Source organism: Besnoitia besnoiti, chromosome VI (genome assembly GCF_002563875.1).
Source record: "Besnoitia besnoiti strain Bb-Ger1 chromosome VI, whole genome shotgun sequence".
Classification (NCBI taxonomy): domain Eukaryota; phylum Apicomplexa; class Conoidasida; order Eucoccidiorida; family Sarcocystidae; genus Besnoitia; species Besnoitia besnoiti.
This window is the reverse complement of record NC_042361.1, coordinates 2,776,689-2,794,369: the sequence shown is the minus strand read 5'-3', so window position 1 is coordinate 2,794,369 and position 17,681 is coordinate 2,776,689. Positions and strand designations below refer to the sequence as shown.

General features: G+C 52.8%; 3 protein-coding genes across 3 annotated transcripts; 2 read left to right on the top strand and 1 right to left on the bottom strand.

Moving 5' to 3' along the window:
• Positions 1 to 1,086: 1,086 nt before the first annotated feature.
• On the bottom strand, positions 1,087 to 10,218 carry BESB_068050 (uncharacterized protein; the record flags this gene model as incomplete). The annotated part of the gene is made up of 11 exons (XM_029365198.1): positions 1,087 to 2,696; positions 3,313 to 3,430; positions 4,191 to 4,370; positions 4,929 to 5,002; positions 5,349 to 5,422; positions 5,995 to 6,191; positions 6,463 to 6,698; positions 7,994 to 8,167; positions 9,138 to 9,381; positions 9,650 to 9,784; positions 10,009 to 10,218. The coding sequence occupies 11 exons, from the start codon at positions 10,216 to 10,218 to the stop codon at positions 1,087 to 1,089; spliced, it is 3,252 nt and encodes a 1,083-aa protein (XP_029218781.1).
• A 1,640-nt stretch (positions 10,219 to 11,858) lies between these two features.
• BESB_068040 (uncharacterized protein) lies at positions 11,859 to 13,133 on the top strand (the record flags this gene model as incomplete). The annotated part of the gene is made up of 4 exons (XM_029365197.1): positions 11,859 to 12,011; positions 12,239 to 12,358; positions 12,555 to 12,698; positions 13,083 to 13,133. 4 exons carry the CDS (start codon positions 11,859 to 11,861, stop codon positions 13,131 to 13,133), a joined length of 468 nt encoding a protein of 155 aa, XP_029218780.1.
• An 810-nt stretch (positions 13,134 to 13,943) lies between these two features.
• Positions 13,944 to 15,161, top strand: BESB_068030 (uncharacterized protein; the record flags this gene model as incomplete). Its single annotated transcript, XM_029365196.1, has 2 exons — positions 13,944 to 14,965; positions 15,047 to 15,161. 2 exons carry the CDS (start codon positions 13,944 to 13,946, stop codon positions 15,159 to 15,161), a joined length of 1,137 nt encoding a protein of 378 aa, XP_029218779.1.
• Positions 15,162 to 17,681: the final 2,520 nt, after the last annotated feature.

The following is a 17,681-nucleotide window of genomic DNA, read 5'->3' as shown; positions in this document are numbered from 1 at the left end:
CCCGCGCGGGCCGCCTCATTGTGTCTGCTGTGACACAGTGCGTTGTTAGAACTTTCCTACAACTACATAGTCGCCACTGGCGCTACGTTCACACGGGAGCCTCTCTCCTGCACCACAGAGCAATTAAATTCCTTATGCAAGACGAGATGCGAGAGGAGTAACGCCAGGATAGCAGACGCCAGTCGCGTCGTATTCGTGCTTCACACGGAGTCGCCTGCAGCTCCACAGGACACTTCAGACTGGGGTATGAGACTCAAACACGTGGATGTTCCTCTCTCTCATCGTCTTTCTGTAGTTACTTACTTTCCTACAAGTTCTATAATGTGGAGCAAATCTAAGGGTATGTTACAGAACTGTCCGACCTGAGGATAGCGGTCTCGTGTGTCCACTAGCTCTGACATCTCTCTTATTCTTGTTTATCAGTCGCGGTCCCTGTCGAGATGAGGATGTTCTCGGCGAAGGAGGTGTGCCTGTAAGAGAGGAGGGGCAACAGATGCGGGTCTGCAGGGGCGCAGACGAATCCGTCAGTTCCACAAAAACGGTATTTCAGAGGGGACACGACCGCGAGTGACCTACTACCACAATGTGCCGGTCATGAGCCTGTCACCGGCCTCAGCACGTTGTCATGGCAGAGAGACAAATTAGAGAAGCAGAAATGAATGACGCGGTTGGTTTTAGAATTTGACAAGGTCATCCCTGGGAAGCCAGGAAAACGGTCATTTGCCGACGCGGCACTTTCCACACCTCCGCCGCCTGGCAGAAAAAGGGTGATGCTGCAAGGAGGAATCTCCGCGTCCGAGAAACGTCAGGAAGGCTGCGGAAGCATCGCTACTCAAAGTACTCGCTCCTATGAACATCCCGCCCCCGTCATGGGTGGATTCGCAGAACGAGCCAGTGAGCGTTTTCATCTGTGCGTTTCTCTTTGTCATTAGCTGCAGTGGAGCAAGCCAAGTGTCAGAGGAAAGCATCGATCTTTCTGTTCCACAAAGAGCTCCACGCTATATGCTGGCGCGTAGCCTCGCTGCTGTTGACTCAAGGCGTTTCTGACAAATTCCTGACGCTCTACACAGGTCCGTGCTACTCTTGTTACCGCATGGAAGAGCAGTAGTCTGGATTAGTTCCCTGCATTCTCGTCTCATTGTGCACCTCCGAGTCGACGCTTGGAAGTGTCGAGAAGTTACTCTCGATGTCATGCTCATCAAAGGCTTCTGAGTGCGCTGCGTTTAGAGCAGCAACCCCCGGAGCATGAGTGGGTGCCAGGGACTCTCTGTTTTCCTCATTATATGGTCGGCCTTTGTCTTCCCTCGCTGCATGGTCATCTGTTTCCCCTCCGTCTCTGGTTCTTTTCTTCGTCTTCTCCAGCGCGCGTTTCTCGTGTTTTCCCTTGGTACGTGCTACGTCTGCTCCAGGCGCCTCACCTCCGTCGCCCGCCTCGCCCTCGTTGGCATCGCCATCGCGCCTCTCCTCGATAGTTTTGGCCTTCTTGTCCCCTTTCTTTTTCCTCCGAACTCCGAACATGATCGCGCCAACTGGCGGAGTCTTTCTGCTACTTTCAGATCCACTTTCATCGTCCTCATGGGCTCTTCTGTTTGTCGGCGTTTGTTCGTGCGAGAGAAGCTTTTGTGGCTTCCTGGGGTCCGAGTCGTGGGCGCCCAGCGCCTCCAACTCCTCGTGAGTTTCTTCAGGCTTACCGCTTCGGTTTTGTTCTAGCGTTTTTCGTTCCTTCTTCTGCTGATGGTTTACTCTTGCAGCTCCTGAGGACGGCTCGTTCGCAGCGAAGCGGCTAACCACACTGATGCCATTATCGAGTCTTTCACGACCTGGCACCTCTGACGCGGCGTGAGCTTTCTGTCGGTATTCCAGCTTTTTCCTTTCATAGCGCAGAGCTCTCTTCTCCTTCTTCGTCAGCCTCATTGCGCCTCCTCGGTGTCCCGCAGGCACAGACTCCTCCGGGGCTTGTTCGATTTTCCGTTGTTCTTCTTTCGCCGGCGCCCCTGCTGCAGTGTGGTCTTCTTTCTTCGTCTTCCTTTTCTGCCGCGCGAGCAAGCCGAGAGCAGCGATACCCCCTGCAGTCTTTGCAACTGCGTTACTGAGCCTCTTCTGGTTAGTCGAGTTCCCGGATGCGTCGAGGCCGTTGTTCAGGTTGCACGACTGTCCAGGACCGCGTTTCACTCTCTTTCTGAATGCCGGTATCTTCGGCAGTTTGGGCGTCGCGGGTTTCCCTATCTGCTTCAGTGTAGGTAGTTTTAGTCTGACTCGACTGCTGCCACTCCTCCGGCGTTTGCGGGCGTTCATTTTCATTTTCAAATTACGTGAGTGGCGACCGAAGGACTCCGCGCATGCAGAGACGCATTTTCGACACAGTTTGTTCAGGAGACGAGATAGGCTTGCGCAAGCAGAGCGCAGGCCACGGCTCAACATCCCGCAGTTTCTACGAGCAAAGCGGGAGACTGTTAGGCAGAAACGACGGAGACACCGGGCGGACATCCCGCATAGTTTCACGAGGCAGGAGCAGTATTTCCGCACGAAGACCGCGAGAAGGGCGATGAAGCTTCGGGCGAAACCACAGAAGCAGCTGAGGGCGATACGCAGGAATGGGAAGAGGATAGGACCGAAAAAGAAAAGCAGGATGCCGGCCAGGACGACTCCAACAATGGTCATAATTGTCGCCTTCAACGCAGCAAAACACGTTCGAACTGAACTCGGACAGCAGCAGAACACAACAGGCGAGATCTGGGTCCGAAGCACGCGGCTTCGTGACCAACTGGGACGCGCAGCAAAATCAACGACCAAATGCTCCACTCATGTGCGTTGGGTTGGTCTAGCTATGCATCGCTCCAATGCATTCAGTACAGTGGCTCCCACCAGTCTTTGCGCAGCCTAGCGAGGAAGAATAATGCTATAATGCGGCGTCAGTACATAACTTGATGCCGCCAGTTGCGACTGGCCGATTATTACGTTCAGCCCTGTGCCTAATGCGGGTCCTCACACTGGCGCACTGAGAAGTCGTCTGCTCTAGCAGAGTCAGAAGTACTGGACTCGTAGAATTCTTTCACCAGCTAGAAGGTTCCAAGGAGAGGCCACTTCCCCGACGTTGACATATGGTGGGGGGATACGAAGCAAACATCCTGAGGCTTTGTCTGCCCGTGTGTCCACGTGGGATATTCATGTCGACAACTCGTTACCTAGAGGCAAGCAGTCTCTTAGTAGGGACCAGAAAAAGCGGGTGCTGCTGGTATTCGACACACTGCTGCCGAGCACGATCGAAACTCAACACTCAGACGACACACGGGTCGACGGCCGCTCACTTACATCTGAAAAGGAAGCAGATGACGTTATACCAGCTGCAGGGGCAGATGGGGGTCCCTCCGGCGGGGTTAGGAGGGATGCCAAAGAAACGCTCAAAGTTCGACAGTCCATCTTTGTCCTCCTGCACGAGCCGTAACCAGAGTGGAGTGATTTAAAAACATACAGTGGGGCAACTCTAAAGTGGGTAGACACCGCATCTAAGCAAGACGAGTGGAAGGGCATTTACTCGTTACTTGCCCTCTCCTCGTCATTTAAGAGCTCCTGTCGAGGGCGGCTCGAGGAGATATAAGGATGTTTCTTGACGTTCGCTGCTCGGGTTAGTTTCATCGTTGTTGATATTTCATTAACGTGTTGATAACATAAATACTAACAAACCACTGGTTTTGGATGGGATTACTTAGAAGTTCCTTACAAGATAGGTCTTGTTGACGTGAACTTCTCCGACGCTCTCGTACGGCAGAAAGACCATTTCCTGGCATTGGCACAGTACAGCGGGCATGCTGTAACGACAGAAGACGTGAACAAGAATTGTGGCGAAGGCCGCTCGACACCGCAGCGGCAGTCAGGGTGGGCGACGATGGACTGCGTGCTAACTCTAGAATGTGGCGCTCGTCCGCGGCGTAGTATGCCACCTGGAAATGTGGGAAGGCAACGCATTCTCCGCAGTCGGTATGAGCACCCGCTAAATCTTCCTTATACAGCGCCGCCAGCGGCCGCGATTGCTGCACGATGCGGACTCGACGGACGGCAGCACGAGAAAACGGAGGCACCCCAGAAGCAAATGGAAACGACGTCCCAAGCAGGAATCTGTGATGGGCTGCAGGCCCTGAACCTAACCCCCAGAAGCCGAACTCTGTTCTCCCGGGAGACGGCCGATTTACCTCGGCGTCAGCTGTAGTCACATTGAACGCCTGCTGGTCAAGCATAAGATGCTGGGCGTCATAGAGTTTCATGAAGCACGTGACGCGAAGAGCGCTTGACGAGATTGTCTTGAAATTGAGCGTAAAGACGACCATCTCATTAGCCGGGACCGTCGAGCGCACCGGAGTTATAGGGTTCACCTATGACAGGAAAACCCACAGTTGCCTCACAGTGCATACGACAACTGGGATTTGAACAACGCCGCGCAACTGTGGAGTGGTTCAGCATCAAGCATTGGATAGGAACAGTGAGTGTTGGAGAAGGTTACTGTACGTGCATCAATATACGTCGTAGAAGGGAATGGCGAATGACGCGACACCGTGTGCGTTCTCTAGGTGTGGTGTGCAATGGTCAACTATATGTGGGAGTGATGTTAGAATGTTTCCCAGAATGTATTTTTCGGGAAATACCGCACGCGCTTTCTCGCCTGTCCCGCGCCTGTTGTAACGACGTTTTCCGCTGCAACATATAGAAAGTCTGGTTGAGCCCCCCCGCGGGCGTCCCTAGAATCTTCGTGAAGCACTAGTGCGTTAGACAGTGTGGATCACTACCTCTGGTATCTACATCTCATAACGATTAGTGCAGACTGCATTCAGCATCGTACAAAAGCTGTCGCTCATTCGCTGGAGGGATCTTCCCTGGTCGGCTCCGCCTCTCACGCTGACTACAATGGAGAGCGAGCTCCATCTCTTACGCACATCGATAGTGCGCTCCTTTGATTCGGAGTCAATGCAGAATGGAACCTCGACGGCAAAATTTGCATCTTCGTTCCCTGCAAGCCCGTGATAGTTCATGGGGATGAGACGACGTGACAGGTGATGTCTCACAGCAGCACGGTGTTGAACGGCAGCAAATCATCTGAAAACATTCCTTCCAGTGCCGCGCCCAGTCCACGCCGTTTCCCACAAACAGCTGAGACATTCCAGCGCAGTACTCGGCAGTTGGGCCGGCGCATCCGTTCGCAATCCGTTCAAAAGCTAAAGAAGCTGAATCACGTGATGAGCCACATTAGTCGTGGTCAAAGACGTGTTCCGGGTTACACAGAAAGCTGCCACACGCACCGACCGCGGGGGGGTCGTCGTGTGTAATCTTTCAATTCGATTCCGGAAGGCCCGTACCTGCGTTCCACACGTAGGATTTCAGAGGGCATCCACCTATAGTGCTGGAAGAGCAAATATCTAGCTGAGGAACTCTGAACGGACGTCAAGCCAAACCAGGCGAACGCACAGTATGTGTTATTGGTGCAAGCGTTGGAGAGGCACTGCACCGTCGCGCGCATGAGGCAGCCCAATGAGTTTTCTTGATCGAACTCCTGACAGTGGCATTTGATACAGCAGCGAGCTACTCCTACAGGAGCCACTTGAGTGCGCTGACCCGCTCGCGGGGGGACTGTTCGTACAGATGCTTGTCTAGGATAATTGTAGTGCATACAGGGAACTCAGTCTCTGCTACTGCAGCTTGGCCTCGTTCAGTGAGTTTAGTACGCACGCTCGGTTGCATAATGGCCATCCAAGACGCTCGAGGGTGCATGAGTGACCACCGATCGGATGAGGAGCATTTCGTCGGATGCAGGCAGCAATACACAGTTTAAATACACGTGTGCAGGCAATGCGGCGCGACAGAGGGCAGATCAGCATGCTTCCTAAAACAAGCTACCAATTTGGGTAAGGGGGCGTTTCAAAGAGCGCTTGAGGATGAGTCAAAAGTCCGACGCCCGGAATCCACAGGCACACGGCAGACCTGGCTACCGCATGTATGTCTCACTCGATAAAGCTGATATGTCCAGGGGATGTTGCCCTCAGCCAGGTAATATCTGTGGCGTCCATCTCGAACAGGATGTCTGAGAAGTGTTCCTCTCCAAAATCGTAACCCAAGTAATGTCGGGTGCCCGTGGACGACAGGTTCGTTACATTCATCGGGTCTGGCGCATACCGCGGGAAGCCACCAAATTCCCGCTTGAGCTGTAAAGGCAGTTTTACCAGACAGAGTCTATGCAACACACGCGCACCAAATATCTAGGGCGAAGGCCTTCGACCAGGCAAGGCAGGATGTGGTCACTGATTCGCTGGATCCACAGACGGGACACTGAAACAGAACACTAGACGATCAATTTTGCTTCGGGAAGAGCGTGAATCGTTGCCTCTGTTGGGGTCCTGGAATGCTGCCGCACATGCTGCTCTGTTGAGAGAGACTGCTCATGGGTCACAAAGTAGCAGGCGTTTCAAGACTTACAGCGTAGAGTGGCACCAGATTCTGCTCGATTCGCAGCCTGTCGATTTCCTTGAACTTCCGAAGCTGGCCGCTCATGCAGCTCCCAGGTAGCAAGTGACAAAATTCACCCCTCATATCTCCCCACCGATCGAGACCTGTGCCGACTTTGTCGCATTCGTAGCCAGTCACGGAGACGTAGTCTTTGTCCAAGATCATCGCATGCTTCAAGCAAGACTTGATGTTGCAGTAGACAGAACCTACACGCACCAGATGGACCCAAAAGATCGTCAGTGAACCTCCGATCAAGAAATAAGTCTCACTCGAATAACGCTGCTGTCCCGTGACGGGGGGGAGGCGAGCGCCTCTACTGCAGACCGAGTCAGCTTCCTCTCTTTCTTAGACATCTACGAAGAGACCACATGACCCCTGGCCCTTAGCATAGCCCTAGCGAGAGCTGACTTGTATATGGGGGATTTCCGCACCAATGCCCACCGGAATAGCCCTGCCCTACCTTGTTGGCACAGTTGCCACAACACGGGGTCGTCTGGTGTGACACCCCACTCTGCTGGGTCTGTCTCTGTTGAGCATCCGTACTGTCAGAAAGCAGCGAACAACCCTGTGGCACAACAGTTTGCGCCACCGGCTAGGTGCGTCCACGGAACAGATAGGAAGCTGGTCAGCCTCTTGGGGAGAACTCGTAAAGCCGTTACGCGTTCGCCGAGCTCTGGCGCGGGGCGGGGGGGACGGCGGTCGACTGTAGAGGGTACGGCGTCTCCACCTTGATGTTCCGATGCAGCAACCGAAACTTTCCCATATATATGTGCACTTTTCGCTGTCTCTTCAGTATAAGTAGGGGCATTACACGCGGTGTTGAAGGGGGTGCAGGCTCGATGTGTCGGTCCTGCAGACACTTCTCATGAATCAGTCGTGCAGGTCGTACCTCAAGCTTGGATTCCTTCACCCATGGGTGTTCTGGAGGCCAAGAGGGTATGAACAGAAACTTGCCCGCAAGTACGTTGGTGACCTGCAGTGTACGGCGCATTTCCTCAACGCGTGCCATCTGTCTCCGTGTGTTTGCTCTTTCCATGCGAGTGACAATGACGTTAGGATAGTCGGACAGTACTACCGTAGGAGAAGCAACAGCGGTGACGACGGCGCAGCTTCTTGATGCGCGGCGCCACAATGGGCGTCGGACTCAGTCGAGGTGGATGATCGGTGCCAGTTTCGCTCGCAGCGACAAGCACACTGCTTGTATTTCCCAAGCTCCAATTCGCGCAGCTGCTCATTTCCTCGAGCAGCTAGAGGGTTATTGTTTTAGGTACTCACCTCACGCAAAGTTCCGTCGGAATCAAGTGACAGTCTGATGTCGAACTCCGCTGTCAACAGCAGCCACAGCAGGCGGCAACGTACTTGGTGCAGAGGCGCACAAAGGCCGTTTGCCTGAATACTTGTGCTCTTACATGGAAAGAGCCAAGCATTCCGCCAAGCGAGAGTCGAATACCGTCACGCTTTACCCTGATATCACTGGGAGGTCCTCACACCGGTGGCTTACGGTCAAAGACTTCTGGGGTAGTATAGTTCAGCGTATATATTCTGTCTGTGAGGCCGGCGCGTTCGTGCTTCTCTCGCTCGCAGTCGCGGTCAGGGGGTACTGTGCCGTCTTCTTTCCCGGCTTCGCACCGGTCGAACAGGGTCTGGGTCACCAGCTGCAAGGCGCGGGGAGGAGCTTCGACGACACATCACAAGACGCACCAAAGTGCGTTGTTGTACCAGGTGCATCTACTACTTCGGAGCTTTTACGAAAGTGTCCAGTGCGTATACTCAGCTGACGCGGGGCTTTCGTGGCAGTTTAAAGGTTTCGCAAACACGAGACGTGCTTCATACGCCACATTTGGATTAGTCGTGGGTTTGGATCCGGACCTTGGTCTTGAACACCGCGTATGCAGCGGCTTGCCACTTGCCGAGGTAGCTTTGGCAGTGAACTGCAAAAGTTTATTAACGATAACTCTTGAAAAGCTGCCGTAAACCCGAAACAGAACGGCCTTCCGAATACGTGCAGCTACCTGCACGTGCTACGGCAGGCGCGAGCTATTTACTGCCAGTGATCTGTTCCCTTGATGCGTGTGTGCGTAAGCTCCACCTTGGAGGCATCAGCCATCAAACGACAAATGATTCGCCTGACGAAGGGTTTCCGCGACAAGGATCGTACGCGAAACACAATCTAGTTGTACCATGCATCGTGACGTGCAGCGCTGCAGTCGATTCTGCACGTGTTCTAGAGTTGAGCTCTCATCATGGGGAACACGTACTCCACCAACGAAGTTTGACCTCGACAGAGAAGCTCCACTCTTTCCCCTCGCCAATACGAAGCATGCTATACCACGGGAGTTCCGTTCGGGGGCATGACTTGGTCACCCAGAGCGACCGCGCAAAAACAAGCTCTGCAGGAAAACAGCAGAGATATGGACCGCGCACGCCCAGTCGTGCTGCAGTACAATTTACACTTGAGCCTACGAGAAAGAATATGCCAACTCAAAAACAACATTCCTGAAGATGATTCCGCAAGCGTGAAGCAAGCAGACGACCCAGCAGCGACAAAGAAGCCGAGACCTGCGTTAAAAGATACAGCGATACTGGGTTGCCCACCATGGCTACCGCCTTGGAGATTGCAGTGTGACTGATACATGGGACCTTACCAAACCAGTTGCACCGGAAGTTGCCTCTCTTCATATTATTGATATGAGTGAATGCCAGCACCTCACTACACCAGCAACAGCGCCCATGGGCCCAAGAAAGGGGCTTTCCTTGCGGGTGGGCTGCCAGCTTGCCATCCTCAGAACATTTGTCGACGGTGTCCTCGTAACAGAATTTGTCGGGCCTCCGTCCAGCCTCCCACCGAGAATATTCATATATTTCTTCTCTGTAGTCGAATGGCACATCCTACGGCCCATGAAAGCAGGTGACAGTTAAAGACACGTGTATTTTTAGGGTACGCCTAACACGGGCGGCTGCCTCTCCAATTCAAGTCCTGTGCCTGGTAAGACGAGTGTGACTCAGCACAAGCTGGTCACATCATACATCCCCCGCCGCTGTCGCAATTGGTTCACGAATCTACCTCGAACATTGTACAGCAGCAGATCAGTAGAGTGGAAAACCGCAAAGCAATAATTCTACGTTACCGATAGTGACCGGCTCGTAGGGGCCTCACCTTGATGTAGTCTAGAGGCAACGATATTGTTACGGGAGTTTTTGTTATCGTTACGAGGAAACCGGCGTTCCCGACGTCAGCGTACTTTTTGTCCCTCGAGTCGATGGTGTCTTGAGTCACGTTAAAAGAAAACTTCTGAAGCCAGTCGGACAGCATGCGAAGTATCTGCTCGTAGATACCAGAGTTAGACCCCGTGCTGTGCTGCCTCGAAGCGGACTACGTATACCAGGCGATCGCTAAAGTTGCTGGTATCGAGGGAGCTCACTCTATATTAGGAGTTGACTCCGCTACGACGGGGAGCATACTGCCCACACACCAGACGGAGAGGAAGGCTAGAGAGTTGCAGACCGCGGCCTTACTTCTTTGTTAGAGATTCGCAAGGTACCAACAATTGTATCCTTGCACTGTATCCGTCTTGGATCATCTAGGTCGTAGGCTCCGTTGACTGTGCAGATTTGCTCTCTGGTTACAGCCCGGGGAATCCCTCCGTGCGCGGTGCTACCGGCGAGAAGGAAGACCAGAAACACTGCCACTACCGCGGCTTTCGGAGGCGGCTGTGTTGGCTCCATGAGATCAATTTCCCACGGCTTCTTCGTGCATCGTGGTAGATGTAACCTCAATTGAAGACGGCTGTTCCTGGCACAGGAAATCGCCGACTTCTAAAGGAAGGCATGCGTACCCGAGTCGTGATTGCAGAGCGCGGAGGAAGATGTGGCGCAATTTCAAGTGGGTGGGTCCTTCATTGCAGGGTCATGACTACGCAACCGACAGCTGCTGCCTAGCACCCGCCATCACTGCCCTGGATTGCACGACGCAAGTCCTACTACTAAATCTCGTTCGCTGATTTGCCGTCACATGAGAGTGGCCATCCATACGACACCGATGCGATGAATCGTACAACCCCCGACTGCTTCCAGATACCTTCGCTACGCAGGCAGTACGCACAGTATTGAAGCTACACATCAACACTGCGGAATACTCTCTCTCTCTACGGACATATAAGCAGAGGGCTTGCCCAATTCGCCTTCCATAAAACCCGTATGGCCACGCCGCAGGGCCACGAGGGATCTGTCGTATTTTCGCGTGGAGCTGCAAAGTTGTTCGCCAGCCTTCTCATCGTCTCTGCTTAATTATGAGCCACGCATCTGCCAACAAAGTGTGCTTTCAGCAACGGAACGCGCCGGCGGAGTCCTGTCGAGTGATAAAAGGACATCAGCCGTACGGTTACGTTGAAGCGAGGAAGGTTGGATGAGGAAGCAACTCAGGCAATTTTTGAATGATTCGGTCACCCATGGAAAACGTATCGCACGCCCTCTGCGACCCCGGGGACGGACGGACGGTCCTACGTGACCAAAGCCGCTTTACGGAAATCACGCGCCCGACACTCAGCACCTGTGGGCAAACGCAGGGCGACGAAGAGACGATACGGGGACGTCGCACTTTGCTCAAAAAATATGTCGTTGCGATTACGGATAAATTTCCGATCTTTTCGTCTGGGTACGAGCGACGCAGACTACTGGTGCACCTGTGACGAGGTCTTGGGAGCGCAGCATCGCGGCGTGCCTTGCCCGTCGGACTAGCAGCGATGAGATGTCTCCATGCTGAGAACAGCAGACGGGTGACTCGCCGCTGGCATGCCGTTGACGCTAGATGCAGCTATCACGGATGGGATGACCAGGAGCCTCTTCGCCACAGTCAATTCTTCCCCCTCAAATTCCAAATTCCATGAACTCTCCTCCTCCAGCTTGTCGCAAACGCAGACAGCCTGCTGTGGAGGATGAGCTCCGTTTCTTTTTTTTTTCTCCCTAGCCAGCCGCATCCCTGAACGCATGAGTGGGCTGTTTGCATTGCAGCCATAGCGATAAAGCTATAACGCAGTCACCGGCTCAGCAACACAACTGCCTCAATCAGCTCAATCGGCACCGCCTTTTGAGTTAGTTGTAGTAGCATTTTACGCTGCTCTACAATTTGCTGTGCGCGTCTCTTCTAGATTAAGTTTTTACGCCAAGCCTACGGTACGGCAGTCTTTTCAGGATCTGCGACCTCTCGACGAGGCTCTCTGCATTTGTCACCCCCGTCTCTTGGTGCCTCGGAATGGCATCGGTGCTGACGCTTCCGAGCGATATACTGTTCAGGCTGAGAAGCGTGACATCCTACGACGTGGTGTCATGAAGGCGCCGGAAACTGGACCGCGTTAGTGGGCATAACCATGAGGATACAGAATCAACTACCCGCAAGGACGCACACTAGCAGCAACTGGACTCGGTGGCAATGGCCTATTCGCCTCGTCGGCGTTGTCCTTGGAGAGGCCGAGCCGGATATAACAGGGCCTTCGTCTAAGTGCACCAGTTTCGTGGAGCAGGTCAGGCAGTTTTGATTCTGAGGGACCGAATTACTCAATGCAGTCTCCCAACTATTGCTCGCAGAAGGCGGTTTTCGAGGATACACGGGTCCGATGGGGCCACTATCTCAGCGGAATCGAGAACAGTTACTGTACCTATCGGGCGATGCGTCAGCAGATGCTGGACCAACGATATTTCTATCGACAGCAGTGGATTCGTTGTCAGAATGGGTGCGTGCGCTCTTCAGGCGTTGGCGATCGTCCTCTTCTCTATACTACTTATTTTCCTGCTGAGGAAGCTCTCAGTTGGATACAGGCTTGAATTGACGTGGCAACGCTTCCTTGGTAACGTGGCGGATGTGATAGCGGTAAGCCAGGCAGGGCGGGCTCCAGTTCAATCCAGTTGCCGCCCTGGTCGATGTGCCCCGAATTTCCAGAGGCGCGAATTCTCACTAAGCTTAAACTGGGGACTGCGTGCGTGTGCAGAGGACTGCATCCCCGTGCAAATGTGCTTGGTCGGTCCCTTCTGAAAGCGACTGGCTTTTTTTTTGACGGTCGATTCAGGCGGACGAAGTGCAAGTTTCTCAGCTTCAACACCTAATTCGTTCCGAGCTCTCTTCTCCCGGGCTCTGCGGTCGGCTTGGCTCTCGTCACACTTCTGAACTATTTCGAACACTGCAGCTGCGGCCGGACAAGATCATGCTACAGGTAGGATGCGTCAGTGAAACGTATGCGGGATTAACGCTCTACCTCGCAGGAGCAGTATCGCTTTCCTGGCATCTCCGCGACTTCACCTTGGAAAAAGCGAGCACTGCCTAATACGAAGCCGCTAGTGCGTGCTGCTGCCGATAACACACGTCCACATACATGTTCCGGTGCCGGCTCATTTGTCGAACTTTCAGGACATCAGCGTCATTGCTTCAGAGATCGCTGCACTTGGCGTGCCTGTGGATCTGGTCGTCGTACGGGAAGATCCGAAAAGGTAAGAGTTCACGGGCTGCCGCTGCTGCACCTGAAAATCGGTTGGTGCGCGACGCAAGTGTAGCAGATCCGTACCTTTTTTGCGCTGCCGATAATGCATGGCTTTCGCAGGTACCCGCGGAGAAGGCCAAGTATCGCGAGAAGGATATCAAGCGTCTGTGACCGAATCGGGATCGGTGCAGCTGTGCGGACGGTATTTTGGCACGGCACAAGTGTGTGCCTTTTATTCCTTCACACTCTTCGGGAAACGTCGGATATTATTTTCAACGATCCCGCATCTAGCCTCGTGGCGTTGTGTATTTGAGTCGTCTTCGACGGCTTCAGAATAGCGCTGAGCTCAGGCAGCGAGAAATATCATTGTTCCTGGTTTCGGTGCAGTTTTTTTGACAGCTAAATGCAGCAGAGCTTTGTCCTTGTTGTGGCCAGTCGCTGCATGGTCAAGTGGTCCCCTGCGACTCATGTGTATCGCGAATGTGACCGGTAGGCTACTAGTATTGATCTACTCGAGCATATGCCCGGCGCCCCTCGAATGAAGCAAACTATTTTATCCCCAACTCACAGAACTTATCGAATATTTCTCCCTATGTTAAGTGACATGTAAACACTCAAGCACGGGCGGTTCAGCCGCATGGTAGTTCGTTTACAATGGACCCCGACCCCCGCCGCTTTCGACTACGTAGCACGGGCAACGGCGGTTCCCTGGTATTAGTTTCTTAAACACGCAGGCACTCTGGCTGCCCAGACCCACACGAAAACAGCGCCGTTGCAGTCCTCTACTTTCCTGTGTTCCCACCACTCAGCCATGTGTCCAACGCAAGTGGAGGTACACTCCACGAATTTCCCAAATCAAACACACGGTCCTCCTGAACACGCCTGCCCGGAGGAAGCAAGCAGCTAGTCGTGCACCAAAGGCGTTACATCTAAAGTGTTTATCGGTGTTGCAGTTTCATTGGATTGGTGCTGCTCAACCAAATGGCGAACAGCTGGCGCGCCCGTCGTCGACTGACACTCATGGTCACTGCACAGTGCACGCGGCGCTCGGTCGTGCCCAAAGTCCAGCACCTCGGTCTTCGTTGGCTTCTTGGATTCACATCCATGTACCCTCTGTTTTTGGGAGTTCGAATCAAAGCGGACGCCCTGCGGGCGCTTGCTTCCGTCTGCCAGCGACAGCTTGGCGCTCTTGGCTCAAAGCAGACGGCGGAGCCGCGGCGTGTGACTTCCCCAGTTCCTCCTGACGACGTCCAACCTGACGTTGAGTTGCATCATCGAGTCTGCCGGCTTGTTGGAAGATTCTACACGGGTGTCGCTGTAGGCCCTCATGGGTCACTCAAGAAGGACATTCTAGTTTATCTGAAATGCAGGCAAGCAATTTTTCACACCAGCCTCCCATGCCAACGGGGCGATAATCTGACTGACAGGGGATCTGCTGATGCAATTCGGCTAATTCTTAATGATCAAGCAATTCCTTATATGGAGTTTCACGTCGGGCGCTCCATAACATCTGAGCGGTTTAGGAACGAGTTTATGCGAGCAAAATTACCAGACAATTTACCGTACTACTCAGACGGGTTTTGCGAGATGGCTGGAGCGGGAACAGTCCTGCGGTACATTGCAGAAAAGACTAACTTAATGGGCGTCTCCCCGGCAGACAAAGTCAAAATACAGTCTATTGTCGAATATGGTTTCTCTGTCTTGCATTCACTATGGAAAGCCGATTGCCAATGTGGCGAGACAGAGAGGCTTAGTGAAGATCGCGCCAAAGCGAAGTTTGTCAAGAACAAACTATTTCCCATTCTTCGGAGTCTGAATTCCCTAGTCCCAGTTTATGACGAGCATTCTGCGCTGACACCCGCTGCCCTCGTCGATGAAGATAGCGCTCTGAGTCTTACGCCACGCCCTCAGAAAAAATGGATAGCAGGCTTCGTAAGGAGTTCGAAATTGCACGCTCAAAATTTCCTTTCATTTTTCTTCAGTTCTCTGTTGCTGATATCATCGTCTACTCTTGTATATCTTCTGTTGTCAGGTAAGCCCACATACACAGAAGGAAAATGATTAGTACACTTTGGATGCTTTAGGGAATTCGGGTCAAGCATTCTCCTTCCCTTCGTTAACATCACAAAACACTCGCAAGCTGTTGAGTACTACAGGCCCAATATCAGGGCATTCTCTGAATCGCCTCATCGTTACTGAACCCCACGGCGGCCGCAAAGTCGTAGCAAATGCGGCCCGAAGACTGCTTTGTATTGTGCTCTAGCAGGGAGCATCACGAAGTCGAGTCCTTAGGAAACACCGTTGAAGTGAGAGACCAGACTTCTTGAAGAAGTCCACGAGACATGGTTGTCGACGCTTATGCGTCGACGGGTCGAAGAAGAAACTTGCGGGCAACCTACATGCCCAGGCAAATGCCACCTGCCCCAGCCTAGAGTCATGTTAAAATTATCCCCTTCTATTATACTCCAGGTTCTTTTTTTCTCTCTTTGCGGATACCAACATCCAACGCAAAAAGCAATAGAACTGGACAGGGCGTCGAGGACAGGGTGAACAGAACAAGGCGTCGGGCGTTCCTGGATTCTTGCACCGACCCGCTTCAGCGCATATCGACCAAAGCCACCGACGTTTACCGCGGGCCCACTCGGGATGCACAAACACGCACCGGTTCACTGACGGTTTAGTGTGGCTGCATGTATTGTGGATAAACACGAGACGCCGGCCGAGTTGTTACACTGGCGGATGGGGAATGCGAAACTGCCCAAGGCGCACACTTTTCACACATACACATACCCTTCCTGGTCAAACTTCAGTGTATACTGCGGTCGACGGCAACGACTCATTTTAGGGTTCGCCGACATTTGGCAGCTTTATGGGAGACAGCTGAATAGACCTAGTGTTGAGACGTATGCGCACTGAGATCTTGGGAACCTGCCAGCGCGATGTACCTTTGATCGCCCATTCTACAGTAGTAGGTAATCCCGAGCACTCGGCACACTTGCGAACGCCTCTGTCGCGTGTGATAATTCAGCAAGACTATACAAAGCTCTAGGCATGTCATTCAAACTGTGGGCAACGAACTTATATGCGTCTTTGAATACTAGACACAAGTGACCTTTATTTTTTGGTAGAGTTATGCGACTCGAGCCATCTAGTCGTCCGTAGCGGCAGACCGCGCGACGGCGCCTACCCCCTCGTGCGTGACAGCAGCTGCACGTGTTTTACCCTCGACGGTTGTATTTCGGGAAAAAAGCATCGACGCCTAGGACACACAACCGCAAAAGCGGCTCTCTCACAAAGCTATGATGCAGAGATATTTATGGGACGAGAAATTCGTTTACCGGCCCTCTACGGAGATTTGTTCATCTTATGCACCGTCACACGTACCGCTGCGCATTCCTATGCGTATGGTGTACCAGCGGGCCGCCACATGCTCTTGCGGCCTTCTTCTCAGACCCACCTCGTAAAGAACTCGAGAACCAACATATGCTCATGCCCACTCTGCTTTTGTCCATGCTTTTGCTAGGCTATTCTAGCGCATTTTTCTTTTTTTAGTGGCCGTATAAAGACGTCAGTTTTCCTCCTGGTCCGTTTCCATATCTTATATCTAACGCCCATGTCCGTTTGACGCACTTACACGTCTCCGCGTTACTGAAGATTCGTGGTTGAAAATCACTCGCCGGTTGCCCGTGTGTTGGTATTTCTTTTTCTCATAGGTACACGGGAACTTATATATCTTTCCGACTTTCATTATGCTTGTTTTTACCTTTGCTATCTGGAACTAAACGAGCCTCGTTTCTTCATATGCAAGCCAGTCCGCCTACGCGGCCCTTACTTTTCTCAAAAAGAAGAGTACATGTACGACGTCCGCTTTTACTTCTCACCACATTCGATGCATACAAAGAAGGCTTCAAGTTGAGAGTGCTTTTTTTTTACGAGAAGTACTTTTTTTAACGACGGATCTTGCGAATGATCGTGCTGCACGTCGTCCTTCCTTTTTCTGTTTTGCCCAACGTGACGTGCGTAAGTGTTTTTGTCACACGAGGAGGACGTGCCACACATGCTCGGTCAGGGGTCTCTAGGGACGGCATGGAAAGATGTTTGTCCTTGACTCTTTTATATTTTGTTTCTCTTGTTTCAGAGGGATGTCTGTGTTTTTTTCTGGTCCGCACTGCGGCGTATATTGATACATTAACTGCTGTGTGACATCCCCGCCACAGAGCCACGAGGGGCGGGGGGTTCCGTTGCAAAACAGTTGTATTTTTCTTCGTCTCCATCGTTCGCTGGCCAACACCACACGACATCTTCTATTTTTGGTGAGCGCGCTCCTGCTTCATTCGCCTTGCTCTCCGGCGGCTGTCTAAACTCTCCGCATGTTGCCCTGTCCTTCACGGCTTGGAGGCGCTCGATCGACACGTCCATCAGCTACAACATGCACTTTTCCCTGAGGGAGGGAAGAAAAGGAACAAAATCAGCAAAAATCGTGTTCAGGAAAGAAGCTGGTAGTAAAGCCTACCTCCTGCAGGCGAGAGTTCGTGCTCCTAGAGCTTATGATTCGACAGCGGGCTCGAGCTCGTGCCATTGTCAGCTTGCTTTCTCTCTTCGTGCTAACACGTCGCCCCCGAACACCCTTTGTTCGGCGCTCTTCCGGGGTGTCTCTCCATCTTCTTCGATAACGGTAAACGGCCGCATTGCTTCCTGGGCGTCGGTCCTCGCCCCTAT